General features: G+C 39.8%; 1 protein-coding gene across 1 annotated transcript in view; it reads right to left on the reverse strand.

Moving 5' to 3' along the window:
* The window catches only part of LOC143984362 (uncharacterized), a 46,830-nt gene that overhangs the window by 15,449 nt on the left and 18,303 nt on the right, over positions 1-13,078 (reverse strand). Inside the window, exon 3 of the mRNA XM_077484590.1 lies at positions 1,710-2,003. Coding sequence (XP_077340716.1) covers positions 1,710-2,003 — 294 coding nt within the window. The remainder of the gene's footprint in view (positions 1-1,709; positions 2,004-13,078) is intronic.

Here is a 13,078-nt window from a genome sequence, read left to right on the forward strand (position 1 = left end):
TGCAAAGGTAAAGCATAATGGACTACTATGCATCGCATAGTAGCCCATTATGTGTCACTTACCTGACACAGGAGCCAGCGAAGTCGCCGCTGTCCCCTGTAGTCCGCCGCATCCATCTTGCTGGTGGCGTCTCGCAGCTCCGCCGCTGTCATTCGGCGAAGCCGCGATGACGTCACTCCCGCGCATGCGCACGGGAGTGGCGTCTCGCAGCTCCCCCGCTGTCATTTGGCGAAGCCGCAATGACGTCACTCCCGCGCATGCGCACGGGAGTCGACAAATGCGGCAGCTCCATTCTTGGAACTGCCGCGCTCAGTGCGCCTGCGCGCCGCTGTCTACGACGCATGCGCCGTAGACAGCGGTGCCCGTTTTCGGGCAAATATCTCCTAAACCATATAGGTTTAGGAGATATTGCTTGGACCTACAGGTAAGCCTTAATCTAGGCTTACCTGTAGGTCAAAGTGGTTTGTAAGGGTTTACAACCACTTTAACATTCACTTCATACAGATATGTCTGCAAGTGACAGGCTCTAACGAAAATTATGATACAGTTCCCTGGCTTTCTAGACTCCATCACAAAGGCACCCCCATTAAAGTGTCATTAAAACCACATTATTAAAAATTCTTCTGTACATGTCCCTACTGCAGTTGCGGATTTTGCAGAGCAGTGTTGGCAGCTCTACACATGCTCAATTGTCAGTGTATTTTCTACCCTGAGCATTTCTTCCGTATCACAACTGAGCAACCCATGTGACCATAGAGTCACACATGTGGGTGTATTCATAGTGGTAAATGACAGCACACACCCCCACTCCTCCTCCAAGCCCACTAACCAGCAAATCAGAATGGGAGTGTGACAGCTTGATAGATGGTGGCTTCACCATGTAACACACAGACTGGTGGGGTGTGACACAGCTTGTTACTGGCAGAATATCGCCCACAGCATGTTATTGCCAAAAAAAAGAAAGATTTCATTTCAAATGTATATTTGCATTTAACCACTTGACCACTGGGCACTTAAACCCCCTTCCTAACCAGACCAATTTTCAGCTTTTGGTGCTCTCACACTTTGAATGACAATTACTCAGTCATACCACACTGTACCCATATGAAATGTTTGTCCTTATTTTCACGCAAATAGAGATTTCTTTTAGTGGTATTTAATCACCGCTGGGTTTTTTATTTTTTGCGCTATAAATCAAAAAACACAGAAAATTTGGTAAAAGTACAAATAAAAGAAATCTTTGTTTCTGTTAAAATTTATTGCATGGTATTGGCAGAGTATTGCACAGTGTTGTAGAGTATTGGCAGAGTATTACACAGTGTTGCAGAGTATTGGCAGAGTACTGCACAGTATTGGCAGAGTATTGTCACTGAGCAGCGCTGTGGGCACTACATATCCAGCCCACAGCGCTGCTGGCATCTCTCCCCCTCTCCCCTTGCACTGTACCGATCAGTACAGAGAGGGGAGGGAGGAACCGACGTCATGACGTGACGGCAGTTTGTTTACAAGTGATCGCTCCAACATTTGACGGAGCGATCACGTAGTAAACGGCCGCTATCAGCGGCCATTTACTGTGACCCATGATGCGCTGGGTCCCGGGTCCTCTGGACCCGGCGGTCATGGATGTTCCTGGGTGAGTGGCAATATTATGGGTTTGCACATAATAAAAGGATAATTAATAAAGTATTATTTATTTTAAATTGCATTACCTTGCTTTGACTTTTTCCAGGTAAATCTGATAAAAGAGGAACCAAGCCAAACTTCACAAGCCACATTCTGCTTGTCTACAGGAAGTGAAATGGAATTCAGAAAGGTCCAGGTTCCATCAAGCTCATTGGTAGAGCTCATCCTGCCCATATAGTATGCACCGGAAATGTTCCATCTTATGTAAATGCTATGATAAGCCTTTTGCACCAAACAAGCCAGCTGGACAGTAGATGCATAATCATGCGGTATCTGAGCAGGAGCCAGGAGATAGACTGAGACAGGGGACCTGCAGTTGTCTAAAATAACACAGATATATTTCATTGATTATTCCTTTTTTCCTCACATGAATAAAGTTTTGAGAAAAGTAAAGCATTGTGTTAACAGCAAAAACGGCAAGTAAAGTATGCCTATGTCCAATTTTTGTTTACAACACAAACATATGCATGGTGTCTGTTTTCTTCCTGAGCAGGGATGAGCTTTATGTTTGAGTCGAACTCATGTTCAACTCGAACATTGGCTGTTCGCCAGTTTGTAGAACAACGAACTATTTTGGGTGTTTGTGGCAAATTCGAAAGCCACTGAACACCCTTTAAAAGTGCTAATTTTAAAGGCTTATATGCATGGTATTGTAAAAAAAAAGTGTTTGGGGACCCGGGTCCTGCCCCAGGGGACATGTATCAATGCAAAAAATAAGTATTAAAAACGTCAGTTTTTTCGGGAGCAGTGATTTTAATAATGCTTAAAGTGAAACAATAAAAGTGTAATATTCCTTTAAATTTCATACCTGGGGGTGTCTGTCGTTTGCCTGTAAAGGGGAGCATGTTTCCCGTGTTTAGAACAGTCTGACAGCAAAATGACATTTCTAAAGGAAAAAAAGAGTCATTTAAAACTACTGACGGCTATAATGAATTGTTGGTCCGCAATACCCATAAAAGTTCATTGATAAAAACAGCATGGGGATTTCCCCACAGGGGAACCCTGAACCAAAATTAAAAAAGAAAAATTCGTAGGGGTCCCCCTAAATTCCATGCCAGACCCTTCAGTTCTGGTGTGGATATTAAGAGGAACCCCGTGCCAAAATTTTAAAAACAAATGGCGTGGGGTTCCCCCTCAAATTCCATACCAGACCTGAAGTCTGGTATGGATTTTAAGGGGACCCCCGCACCAAATTTTTTTCAAAAAATGGCGTGGGGGTCCCCCCAAAAATCTATACCAGACCTTTATCTGAGCACGCAACCTGGCAGGCCACAGAAAAAGAGGGGGGATAAGAGAGCGCCCCCCCTCCTTAACTGTACCAGGCCACAAGCCCTCAACATTGGGAGGGTGCTTTGAGGTAGCCCCTCAAAGCACCTTGTCCCCATGTTGATGGGGAGAAGGGCCTCATCCCCACAACCCTTGCCCGGTAGTTGTGGGGGTCTGCGGGCGGGGGGCTTATTGGAATCTGGGGGACCCCCACAAGATGAAGAAGAAGATGGAGAAGAAGAACAACACCGAAGGAAGACCAGAAGAAAGAAGATGAAATAAGAAGTGCAAAGAAGAAGAATTTAATAAAGGACTTGTCAAAAACTGTAAAGCTCAGAGGAGAGGGGCGGAGCTGCTGGGAGAGATGGCTGCTGTTCCGTAGAGTGGACCCAATGCTGCTGCTGCTGTGGATTGATGCTCGAGGTTTGAATACTTAGAAAGCCCATATCATGTTACTAACTAGGAAAACGTGAGAGCCGCTTCGAACACTGCCATACCTGTTGCATCCGACTGATCACGAACCTGCAGTGGACGTTCGCACCCTCCTGAGCTTACAATTGAGGCTCTAATCGGAGGGGGAGTGAGGGAAGTCCGAAGAAATCCGAGTCAACCCGAAGAAATCCGAGTCAACCCGAGTCAACCCGAGACAGCCTGTGGAGCGCCGTGGAACGAGACGCAGCCAGGCCGAGGAGGTGGAGAAGGTCCAGCGTGAGCGGCGGTGTGCAGGCGGAAGCCAGCCGCCGACGCGACTAGCTGTTTGACCACCCACACGGCGGCGGTCCCGGAGGATCCAGGCGGAGATCAGGTAAAATCTCGAGGGGTGCTACGGAGAACTACGGAGAGCCCCGATAAAAGACAGAGAGCTGGAAACACTTAGGAGTCTCGGGGAATCCCAGGGCTGATAGAGCACCAGAAAAACGTGAAGGTAACCTTTTTTTTTCTTGCTTGAATGACAGTGGAAACAAAGGAAAAGCTGCAGTGAGGAACCAGAAATGGATATAAGATGTAATAACAATATTAAAAATCAAATAAGAAGCAAAGCAAATTAAGCAAATTAAGGACTGAGGGGAAAAAAAAAAAAAAAGGACTATATACATAATAATTGAAGTAAGAGAAAGAAAAAGAAAAAGGAGAAAAGGTACTGGAAGAGAGATAGTAAGAAAGGGAAGAGAGGAACTGTACTTATATCTAAAAATTAAAGCAAATATAATCTAGATCTGCTGATTCACTGCTATGATTAAGGACTTAAGGTATGGCGGCTTAATTAATGAGTATAAAGTCCAAACAAACAAACAAGGAAAAAGGCTTGATTAACATAATTACGGACTCTCACGGTTTTATCATGTATATATACATAAGGATGTTATTTAAATGCTGCTGAGGTATTTTGGCTTTTTGAAAGACTACCATAGGCTAAGGTAAACCTACTGCTGAAATATACTATAATCTCCTTAAAGGGACAATAACGGTTCTTAGAAAAGGGCTGATAAACCCAGGAAAGCAAAAATTATGGCGCCAAAGAGGGGAAATAAAACACCCCAAAGCCAAAAAAATAAAAGGGATAAAAAAGAAGGTGGAAATAAAGGATCTACAGGGGCCCAAGCTACCCAAACAACGGATATTAAGGAATTTTTTCAACAAATGCACCCACAGGTAGAGATACAGGATCAATCTCAATCCCCCCAACAATTATCAAAAACATCGCATACATCGCAAACAATGCGATCACTACAAATATCGCAGGAATTATTAGAAATGGCAGAAACATCAACATCTTTGGGAATATCAGGAGAGGAAACTACAAATCAGCCTAGGAATAGCTCACCAATTGAGATAACAGGATTACTAACAGAACAAAAGGAGGGAGATAATGAAAGTTGGGACATAAGAACATATATCCGCTCCCTTCCTACTCGGTCGGATATGGATCAATACATACACAGGCTGGAGGACTCTTACAAAACCGAGATCCAGGAGATCAAAGTATCCACTCAAAGAGCACAGGAAATAATAGGGAAACTGGATGTAAGAATGTTGAATATGGAGCAAGAGGTGGCTCAACTAAAAGAAAGAATACAAGAATAGGAAAAAGATTTAATACAAACTAGAACTGCCATAGATGAACAGGAAAATAGAAGTAGAAGAAGCAATATAAGGATCAGAGGTTTGAGTGAAAATGTGAACTCAAAGGACTTGATTTCGGTGATACAAGGGGTCTTCCAAGGTCTGGGTGGGGGCTTGTCTGTAGAAGAGCTGATGATTGATCGGGTGCATAGAATAGCTGGAGCAAGAAGGATAGAGCCTGGTGAGGCTAGAGATGTTATCTGCAGGATGCATTATGCACGAACGAAAGATAAAATAATGATGGCGGCAAGACAAAAAAAAAATATAGAATATGAGGGAAAACAACTGATATTTTTTCAGGATATCTCCAAATACACATTGGACAGAAGAAGAGCATTAAAACCTTTGCTGGAACAACTTAGAAAAAGAAATCTGCAATATAGATGGAAATATCCATTCCAATTGCAGGTTCAATATGAAGGTTCGATAGCTGCCTACAGGAACCCAGAAGATCTACCCGAATTTGTAAAAATTCTTGGTCTCCCACTAGTAGATTTACCAGACTGGCCAAAATTATACAGAAAATCAGCAACAAGAATATAAGGACTTGAGGAATTGTATAGGGGGAGGGGAGGGGGAGGGGAGGGGGAGGGGGAGGGGGGGTGGGGGTGGTGAGATTGATTAGGATTTAAGATGGGTTTATTTTTATTTTTTTTTCTGGAATTACACACGAAATTAAAAGGGAAATCACACACGAAATTAAAATGAAATGGGAGGGGGGAGGGGAGGGAGGAGAAGAGGAGGGAGGTTTTCAGGAGGTTTTTATGCGTATGAGTACATATATGTATATAAATGCATGTATGTATATGTGCGTATGTGTGAGCATATGCCTTTTTTTTTTTTTTTTTCTTTTTTTTTTTTATATACACGAGTATAATAATTAAATGGAATAAGTGATCACAGGAAGTTGTAAAAGGGTGGGGTGTTTTTTTTTATTATTTATTTATTTTTTATTTTTATTTTTTTGTGTCACGAAATAAGGTAAACTACAGGAAAAATACAATGAGTGTATAAGGGAGAACGTATTCTTTTTTTTTTTTTCACACGAGTATAAGAATTAAATGAAATAATTGAACGTAGATAGTCGCTAAATGGGTGGGTTGACGAGGGTTTTTTTTTTTTTTGTCACGAAATAAGGTAAATTACAGGAAAAATACAATTAGTGTATAAGGGAGAATGTATTCTTTTTTTTTTTTCTTTGTTTTTTTTTTTTTTTTTCACACGAGTATAATAATTAAATGAAATAAGCGAACGTAGATAGTCGCAAAATGGGTGGGGTGACGAGGGTTTTTTTTTTTTTTTTTTTTTTCTGTTTTTTTATCCTCTCTCTCCTTCCTCCCTTATTCTTCATAATTATATGGTATACGAGGGGAGATGGGATAGAACTAAATAAAATTAGATATAACACTATTAATAAATGTATGTAATAAAAGTATTTATTTATTTATTTATTTATTTATTTATTTATTTTTTCTTCTCATATAAGCACGGTGTAGGGAAATGGGGGTAAGGGGAAAAATGAATAAATAAGGGATTATTGGTAAAGGCCACTTGGTGAGGAGGGGTAGGGTTTGGGTTATTTTATTATTTATTTATTTTTCTTTCTCTTCTTCCTCTTCCCCTTCCACTCTCTCTCCCCATGACCCATCCATATGCCCTCCTTATACCCTTTTTTTCCCGACTACGACTGTGGCTCCAATTCTTCTTTTTTTTTTTTTTTTTTTTTTTTTTTTTTTTTTGGGGGGTCACGGACAAGAAGGGAAAAAAATGAACAAGCCTAATGATATGAAATAAGATATGAGCTTTCAATACTAGAAGCAATAATAGTAGATGAAGACATGAAGAGATAAGCAGCAATGGAAAAACTGACGAGTAGCCAATCCAGACCAGTGGTTCCACTACCTCCCTCTTAATAGGGACCTTACTGGTTAAGTAAGTTAGACTTTTTTTTAAGTCACTATAGAGAAGTGTAAGTGTAGGAAAGAGTGGAGTAAGTGGTGAGTTGATTAGTAGAAGTATTAGGACTGAGTGTAAGTAACGAGTAATTATTATTTTTTGTATAATTTTTTATTTATTTTTTTCTTCCTCCTATCCCCTTCTTTTTTCCTTTTCTTCGGTTACCGTGTGAGATCACCCGTAGAGTAAGGAATAACTTATCCCCTCCTGGAACTCTAACATGGAGGGGTTAAAAATCTGTTCTTTTAATGCAAGAGGCCTTAACTCTCCCTCAAAAAGAAGTCAAATTCTAAACTTCTTCCATAAAAGAAAGGTAAATATAGTCCTTTTCCAGGAAACGCATTTTCGCTCAGAGCATATTCCGAAATTAACTAGTAAGTACTATGTTAACTGGATTCATGATACATTCCCATATTCCAAGTCAAGAGGGGTATCAATAGCGTTCCATAGAGATACGTTATACCAAATAGTTCAGGAGCACAAAGGGAAAGATGGAAGATCTTTGGCTATAAAGATTAAACTATTTGGCAAGATGTTTACAATTGTTAATCTCTATTTACCAAACTATGAACAAATTGAGACAGGGATAAAAATTTTAAGGAACGTAATGGATAGTGCAGAAGGAACAACAATAATCGACGGAGATTTAAACTTTATAATGGATATGAAAATAGATACTACTAATACCCACCCTCAGAGGAGAAATAAACAACTAAAAGAATTTAAAGAATTACTAGATGAATATCAATTGATTGACATATGGAGAATACAACACCTAAAAGAAAAGAACTACACATATCACTCAAATATTCATGATTCCTACCATAGAATAGATTACTTTTTCCTGAATCAATCCGGATTATTGATGACTCCAACAACAGATATAGGTGGATTTTTATGGTCAGATCACGCACCAATATATTTGGAATTAAAAATAATGGAATATAAAAAAACAAGAGGGACGTGGAGTCTGAACGATAATTTACTTAAAGATAAAAAGTGTGAGGAAGACATACAACGAGCGATAAAGGAATTTCAGTTAATTCATGATAGAGATAGCACCTCATCTCCTATACAATGGGAAACATTAAAATGTGTATTGAGGGGACTGTTCATCAAGCACGGATGTAGGATAAAAAGAGAAAAAGAACAAAAAAAAGATCAATTACTGTTGGAAATTGGGATATTGGAATGTAAACATAAACAGAGTTTGAAGTCAGATGATAACATACTTCTAAAAGACAAAAGAATTGAACTACAGGCCGTGCTTAATGAGGAGTCCCTTCGTATAAGAGATAAGAACAGAACACAATGGTACTACTATGGTAATAAAACAGGGAAAACTACTTGGAAGAACATTGAGAGGACAACAATCCACAACATCTATAGTAAAGATCGCAAAAGCAAACGGGGAAATAACATATGATCCAACTGAAATTGTTAAAACATTTCAAAAATACTATGATAAATTGTACAATATAGAACTACAACAGGAAAATAAAAGAGGAAAGGGTGGAAAAAATTAGAAAATATGTTAACGAAACAGCGTTACCCAGATTTCCTAGAGAAATCATTGAGGAAATGGAAGAAGAAATTAAAACAGAGGAGATTCAACAGGCAATTGCCGAACTGGCCCTGGGAAAGAGCCCAGGACCAGACGGTTATACAGCAAGGTTCTATAAACGGTTCCAAGATCTGATTATACCTATACTTAAAAAAACATATAATTCTATAACGAAAATGCAGACCTTCGCACCACAGAGTACAGAAGCCCACATTATTCTTATTCCAAAACCAGAAAAAGACCACACATTAAGTAAAAACTTCCGCCCTATTTCACTAACAAATATAGATATTAGACTATATTCAAAAATTATTTCTAATAGATTAACCCCTATCTTGACAGAACATATAAAGCTGGACCAAACGGGTTTTACAAAGGGGCGTGAAACTAGGGATAATATAATAAAGACCTGTACGCTGTTGGAATATGCCCAGAGGGCTGCCATCCCGGCCTGCCTTTTAACTATAGACGCTGAGAAAGCTTTTGATAGGGTGGGATGGCGGTTCTTAGAGGAGGCATTGGTACAGTTAGGATTGGGCCCAAAAATGCTAGGTAGGATTATGGCATTATATGCCAATTCGAGAGCCAAGGTAAGAGTAAACGGAATACTTTCAGAATACATAAAGATATCGAACGGGACACGTCAAGGTTGCCCCTTATGCCCTTTACTATATATAATTGTGATGGAACATCTAATTAACGCAATTAGGAAAAATAAAGATATACAAGGGATCAAATCAAGGATAAGGATTACAAATTGGCAGTATATGCGGACGATCTATTACTGTATATAACAAACCCAATTATAACAATTCCTAATATAATAAAAGAATTAGATCGATTTGGGGAATTGAGTAATTTTAAGGTTAACTACGAGAAATCAGAGATGATGAACATCACAATAAAAGAAGAAACACAGATACTCTTGCAAAGAGAATTTCCGTTTAGATGGCAAAGAGAGGCAATCAAGTACTTGGGAGTTATGATTCCGAAGGATTTGAAACAGATACAAGAATTAAACCATAATACGACTATACGCAAAATAATAAAACAAATGCAAAAATACGAAAAAATAACATATTCATGGCTGGGCAGAATAAATATAGTAAAAATGGAGATACTGCCAAAGATATTATATGTATTCCAAACGTTACCTACTGTTCCATCTAGGAAGATAATGATAGATTTAAGGAAAGCTATAAGTAGCTTTGTATGGGCAAAAAAAAACTGCCGAATAAAAAGAGAAACACTAACCAGAACAAAAGAAAACGGAGGGCTGGCATTGCCCGATTTTGTAAAATATATGCAAGCAGCATCATTGGTTAGAATCATAAACTGGCAACATGATAAGAAAAACAAACAATGGGTAACGTTGGAAGAGGAAATTACGGGAGTACAACTTAAATTTTTACCTTGGATAAAACCTGAATTAAGAACAAAAAAAAAGGAAATGCCAATTTTCGTGAGAGCTACTTTAAAAATTTGGGACGCAGTGCTGAAAAAGGGAAAGCTATCCTCTAGAACCGGCCCTTTGACTCCATTGATGTCCAACCCAGAATTTAAGCCAGCTTTGGAAGGGGTAAGATATTTAAATTGGAACAAGATGGAGAATGTAAGACTAGTACAGATTCTGGCGGATGGAAAGATGCCAAGTTTACTCGATATGGGATTGGAAGTTAAAAAAGACTGGTTGCAATATTATCAATTAGAAAAATGTATTGAGTTAAATAAAAAATCAATAATTAGACCATTAACTAAGTTCGAACAGATAATACTAAAGGAGCAAAACCATAAGAATAAGCTATCTAAAATATATGAACTGTTGCTACCCACAGGGGACATTAGAGATCTAATGGGAATTAGAAAATGGGAGGAAGAATTAGGAGAGACAATTACAGAAAAAGAATGGAAAAAAGTTTTAGGGATAATACATAAAACCTCAACGGCACTAAAACATCAAGAAAGAAACTATAAAGTGGCACTGAGATGGTACTGGAGTCCAGTGGCACTAAAAATAGTTCTTAAGTGCTGGAGGTGTGGGACAGAAAAAGGAACATTGGAACATATTTGGTATGGATGTAAAAAAGTGAGAAATTTCTGGATAAAAATTTTTGAGATATACCAAAAAGTGACAGGAAAAGAATTAATTCCAGATGTAAAGATAGCATTATTTTCTCTCACAACAGATACACTGGATAGTATGAAAAATGGAATAATTCAATATATGACAACAGCAGCCAGAACAATAATAGCACGTAAATGGAAAGAAACAACTAGTCCAATAATATCAGAATGGATATGCGAAATGAGCGAGATGTGTTTCATGGAAAAACAAATAAGGGAAGAAGGCTATGTGAAAAACCAGATACCAACGGTGTGGAAAAAATGGGAAGAGTTTCGGTCCTCAAAAGGAATGGTAGAATATTTATAAGCTAAAGAAAGGGGGGGGAGGGAGAGGAGGGGGATTGTGGTTGGTTTTTTTTTTTTTTTTTTTTTTTTTTATTATTGTATTAAATGAAGAGTAAAATGTTTGGGTTTTATGTATGATGTTGTATGATGATGTTGCAAATGGATATGTATGTTTTATGATTATTATAAAAACAATAAAGAGAAGATTTGAAACAAACTGTCTTTTGTCTTTTTTAACCTTTTTGTCACTTTTTTTGTGAAATGGTAGGGGTACATATGTACCCCATTACCATTTCACACGGGCGGGGGCCGGGATCTGGGGGTCCCCTTGTTAAAGGGGGCTTCCAGATTCCGATAAGCCTCCCGTCGGCAGACCCCCACAACCACCGGGCAAGGGTTATGGGGATGAGGCCCTTCTCCCCATCAACATGGGGACAAGGTGCTTTGAAGGGCTACCTCAAAGCACCCTCCCAATGTTGAGGGCACGTGGCCTGGTACAGTTCAGGAGGGGGGGGGGGCGCTCTCTCGTCTTTTCCAACGGCCTGCCAGGTTGCATGCTCGGATAAGTGGTATGGATTTTTGGGGGGACCCCACGCCATTTTTTTAAATTTTGGTGTGAAGTTCCCCTTAATATCCATACCAGACCTGAAGGTTGGGAAATCCCCATGCCGTTTTTATCAATTAACATTTATGTGTATTGCGGACCCACAATTCATTGTAACCACGAGTAGTTTTAGCTTTTTTTTCACTTTAGAAATGTAATTTTGCTGTCAGACTGTTCTAAACATGGGAAACATGTGCCCCTTTACAGGCATACTATAGACACCCCCAGGTATGAAATTTAAAGGAATATTACACTTTTATTGTTTCACTTTAAGCTTTATTAAAATCACTGCTCCCGAAAAAAATGATGTTTTTAAAACTTTTTTTTGCATTGATACATGCCCCCTGGGGCAGGACCCGGGTCCCCAAAGGGTCCCCAAACACTTTTTTATGACAATACCATACATATAAGTCTTTAAAATTAGCACTTTTGATTATTCATGTTCGTGTCCCATAGACTTTAACAGTGTTTGCGTGTTCGAACAAATTTTTTGCCTGTTCGCATGTTCTGATGCGAACCGAACGGGGGGTGTTCGGCTCATCCCTATTCCTGAGCTTACCCCAAGCACATCAGAAATATTTACTGCAAAGACCAAACCACTAATTACATTTTTTTGCTATAAAGCTGAAAACCTTTACTTTTTTCTTTGTGAATCTTGGATTGTTTTACAGGTTGCATTTTTTTTTTTACGATTCAGAATCACTGGGCTTAATTTACTTTGCAAGGGAAGTTGCACTTTGGAAGACCATTTTCCCCAGAGCTTAGTAAATTAGGTGAAGCTACATAAACTATAGCTCCCAACTGTCCCTGATTTCAAGGTCTAATAGGGGTTGACTTACTAAAACTGGAGGGTACAAAATCTGGTGCAGCTGTGCAGTGCTGGGACAAGATCATCTAGAGCCCAGCGAACATGTCAAACTGCCCCCCCCCCCCCCGCCTCCTTCAAGATGTATGAACACTATGTGTCAGCAAAAACCCCTACAAAAGCACTAATCTACATGCTTACCCACTAAGCATAAATCCCTCTTCCTCCCAGTACCCCCTGCTAAAATCCCCCCTCTCAGCACAAACCTTTGCCCCCCCCCATCCCCAAGCTTAAATGCCCTCTATACCCACAAAAATCACCTCTCCTAATGCAAATCTTCTACCCCTAAGATTTTCCCTCCTAGTACAGGTTTAGTAACCCCCACTCCAAATCCCCCCTAACAGCACAAATACCACCTTAATCCTCCCTCCTAGCACAACCCCCCTCCCAAAAGGAATCCCCCTAAATCACCACTCTTACCACCTTCCAAATTTCCCCTCTCAGAACAATACTTACCCGCCACCCCCCCAAAATCCTCTTTTCAACACAAATTCCCTGCCCCCTTCCTCATGGTGCCCTCCCGCCTCCCATGATAACACAGTGCCCAGGGCAGCTGTCCCTCCTGCCCACCCCTTGTCCCAGCCCTGCCACTGTGCATGGTAGCCAA

The sequence above is a fragment of the Lithobates pipiens genome, unplaced genomic scaffold (genome assembly GCF_037356315.1).
Source record: "Lithobates pipiens isolate NorthernLeopardFrog02 unplaced genomic scaffold, aLitPip1_a1.2 Scaffold_16, whole genome shotgun sequence".
Lineage (NCBI taxonomy): Eukaryota > Metazoa > Chordata > Amphibia > Anura > Ranidae > Lithobates > Lithobates pipiens.